General features: G+C 43.3%; 1 protein-coding gene across 1 annotated transcript in view; it reads right to left on the bottom strand.

Annotated features, from left to right (window-relative positions):
• Positions 1–1429: 1429 nt before the first annotated feature.
• The window catches only part of T265_13989 (hypothetical protein), a gene marked incomplete at both ends in the record, with an annotated part of 40060 nt that continues 37588 nt past the window's right edge, over positions 1430–3901 (bottom strand). Inside the window, one exon of the mRNA XM_009171518.1 lies at positions 1430–1556. Coding sequence (XP_009169782.1) covers positions 1431–1556 — 126 coding nt within the window. The remainder of the gene's footprint in view (positions 1557–3901) is intronic.

The raw sequence follows: 3901 nt of genomic DNA, 5'->3' as shown, positions 1-3901 counted from the left end.
TGGAATGATCTTTTGCCAACACGGGTTAGAAGGTCGTACTGGCTTCTTCGAGCTAGAGAGCTGTGCGATCTGTGACTGGATTTTAACGGTCTCACCAGCCGACGAGATTGTCACTCTCACTCTGCGTGCTCAGCTTGAAAACGCAAAGCAGGTTACGGGAGAACATCTCTTCCAATAGACCAATGCTTCTCAGCCGGGTGTATCGCAGTATCGCTTATACTCTTTATCCCACTCCCCATTTCAATGGAGTTGTCCGCTAACCGCTAGGCTCACTGCGGCCAAACGAGCAAATGCCAGGAGAAGTTCAAGTAGATACTGAAAACCCGTTTTCTAGTTGGAATATTGTACCAGCAGTGCAACAGAGGCTCAAGCGTATATTAGTAGCTCTGGAAAGAATACTATTTCTTGGCCATCTGGAGTCCAAAGTAGCATTTGAATATTCTGTAAATGGATGGTTTCTCGGTTTTAGTCTTTAATATGAATTTTTGTGAATAGCTCTCTTCAGTAGGGCACATTTCCTGAAGTTTTAGTACCCCTTTCAGACATTTGCTATGAACTTCACGATTGGGTATTGTATCGGGATTTATCCCTGTCCTGGTAAGATAAAACTGTAAATATGTACTCGCCCGTCTGCGTCCGTCTACTGCACATTTTGCACTGAGCATTAACTCTCTCTTGAAATTTCTGAACTCAGTTCACCAAAATATTCGGTCTACTCTGTCTAGTCTAAAATACCACATTAGCTCCATGTTAACATGTGAAATAGAAAGGATGGAAGAATCTCCATTTTTGAGAACGTTGTTTGTATAGCGACCTAATGTCCTGGTGTTCTCCGCGTTTGACCTGCTCATTGAAATCAAACGCATCCTCTGGACTGTTTCCTAATCGCTGTTCGTGTCCGAAAAGCTTGAGTTCTGATGATATGATCGTTTTCTGAAAATCAACCTCATACTGACTTGCCAGTATAATGATCTGAATTGCAGGATTTGAGCTCATACCACACAATATGAGCCTGTATCTTAAGTCCTAGGCCGGCTACTCTCGATCACAAGCAGCATCATTCGGGTTGTTGGTACTTACAGAGCCCATTGATATCTCACTATGTAACCCACATGTTCGTCCGAATGGAACGTGGGATATTCCTGTGTCTGTGCCGGCTCTAGGGATATTCTCATCCCCCGACTTAGTGGTTTCATGCATCCATGGAGCTGTCTGACTGGGAAGTCCTGTCGGGCGGGTCAGTCGATCGACACAACCAGAACAGTTACTGAGTCACCGTTCAAAACGTTCGTCAAGCCAATCACATTGCTCGAGTGTGGACACGTTCGCCTGCACAGACTTCATAATTCAGATGCGTCCAATCACATGCTCGAGTGTGGACACGTTCGCCTGCACAGACTTCATAATTCAGATGCGTCTGGTATGCGTTAGATTAGTGGCAATATGCTTGTCTCGCATGTCACACGTCCGGAGTTCCCAGTCCCTAACTGCCAAGGATAATCAACGTTGAAGGGTTCTAACAAAAGAAAACTCCACTCTAGTTCTCTGCCCATCACCTTTGAAGTGAACTCACCCAAATAATTGCGTCATGACAGGAGGAACTGGTTCGGTATATGGTCCGAACTTGAATTCTACAAATCCCACAACCGCCTAGAATACCTATGAGAACCTTCCGTTCTGGAAATGTTTTCGGTTGCACAGATCAGCGTGAAAACCATAGTCATTGATGATCGGAGCAATAGTTCGAACTGAACTTGAGAACCTCAGCAACCTGACTTGAATCTGCTGATGAACCGAATCGCCGGCATCTACCATCTTGAAGGTTGCCTTTCCTGGGTCGCAATCTTTCATCTTGTCTTCCACCAATAATTATTCACTGAAACGTGCGTGATCATCGACTCATTGCCCCTGACACCTTATTATGGAGTTCAACTCTTACTGGTGCAGGAGAACAGAATTTCGCTTACTTGCACGGAGAAAGAAGTAGCAAGGCTCCAGATACCACGAATAATGTCCATTGAAGCGTTGTTCCTCTCTTGTTTGACGACATCTTTCAATCGGATGACATTTTCGCTCATCCAATCACCCATGATATGCTATTACAGCACGCCCTGGAACTGGTTTGTCCTCATTTATCAGTTGGGATTCCTCCACTCTCCACCTTCCCAGCTAATATGACCTCCAAACCAACTCAATGTCCACTTCAATCCAACACGTGATTTGTGGCATTTGATGTATGGTTTTTTGTTGCAATTTTCTATCCTCGTTCACAAGTGATGCCTTGTTACTGGTTCTCCGTGGTTCACATCTGTGTGGTGGAAATCTTTTCTAAGGAAACTTTACACTCACATGTTTTTATTGCCTGCCCCCCCCCATAGCTATGCTGATCAGAATCTATAGTTACAGGAATAATCCCCGCATGTGGCCCGATCGCTTAGCACATCACTAATCTAAAAGGTCGCTAACCTGAGCTTCTCTTTGGAAGCGTAATTATGGGGTAAAGCAATGGGTCTTCCCCAAACTTCTGAGGTCAACGTTACTAGGGTCAGGAGACAGCAAACAGCTACTGAATCCTGTGTTTTGCTCAGACCATTTAGAGCGAACGAAGTAACCGAAAGAGAAGGTCGGTTGAGACTAATCAAAATGTTTAACGATTTACAAGTAGGTTGTGTACTATTAACTAAGCGAAAATCTGAAGTTGATTGTCATCTGTCCGGGTAAGCAGCTGTTGCAAGCCTTTTGGCTTCAGTGTCAGCACGAAGGTCAGAAACACACGGTTGGAGAAATATGGCCTCGGTTACATCAGACAGCCGGGTGTGTGTAAACATCCAGTGATTCCATGAGACTTGGTACAGAAAGATTTCCCAGAGAGCCCTGGTTCGATCAGAATCTATCACGTACGTTGTTCTTGAATTGGAGTTGATGTTCCTTAGGTACAGACTGACCGGGGTCTGGGGTACAATTATAAACTGATGTATTCGGAGAGTACCAACTTTATAGCATTCTTCGGGATACTTCTGATTACTGTATTAGTCAAACATACTGAAGACGAACTAAGTAGCACCTAGAAGTAGTACATTTTTCAGCACAGACTTCAGTTGATATCGTTCTTAACCTTTGTTGACTATGTACGCATGAAGTCGTGAAATTGGTTACCCAAATCACTCTAAATTGGCACTTATCGTAAATTTTAGAAAACGCATATGACTTAAACACACATTGTAAGGGTCTCCATGATCTAAATTAGGTGAAATCGGTAGCTTCAAATAAAATGGAAGTATATTCCGGTCGGATAAATTACGATCCACATGAATGAATTTAAACACTCTATGTGAGTGTTTCACTCTTACTGGTTGGCGGTTCGGTTATAGGAGGGCGATACTTGTTTGCTAGTGCAGTATGTTCACCTGTTAACGGCTTTCGTACTATTTGCCAGGGTCAACGTATTTCCTCAGTCCGGCATGCATACACCAGGTGAAGGATTAGGCATCCAAACCTCTGCCTACAGACGGTGAATATCAAAATCAAGTACCGACACCCAATGAAATGAAAAACGTAACTCACATTGAGATGGCGGCTTCTGAACAACAACGTCAAAATATCTCGTTAAAAACTATTTTTCGGCTAACGATGTGCTTTACTGCCCAGTTTGATATGTGGGTTAGATAGTCCTTGGAAAAACCTTGTCCATCATTTTATTTCTGGTCAATTTCTAGTTGAACAACTTTGATGTTCAGATCAGGAATTCCTCTGTTTACTATCTACTACCAGTGAATCTTACTTTGGCGTTGAGGATGGGCACACAATTTTCTGTCTTTGGCAATGTTTGGTTTGTTCACACGCACACAGTTTTGCAGTTTTGCACGACTTGGCCAAAACAATGAAAATACTAGGTTTTTTT

The sequence above is a fragment of the Opisthorchis viverrini genome (assembly GCF_000715545.1).
Source record: "Opisthorchis viverrini unplaced genomic scaffold opera_v5_131, whole genome shotgun sequence".
Lineage (NCBI taxonomy): Eukaryota > Metazoa > Platyhelminthes > Trematoda > Opisthorchiida > Opisthorchiidae > Opisthorchis > Opisthorchis viverrini.
This window is presented reverse-complemented; position numbering and strand designations above follow the sequence as displayed.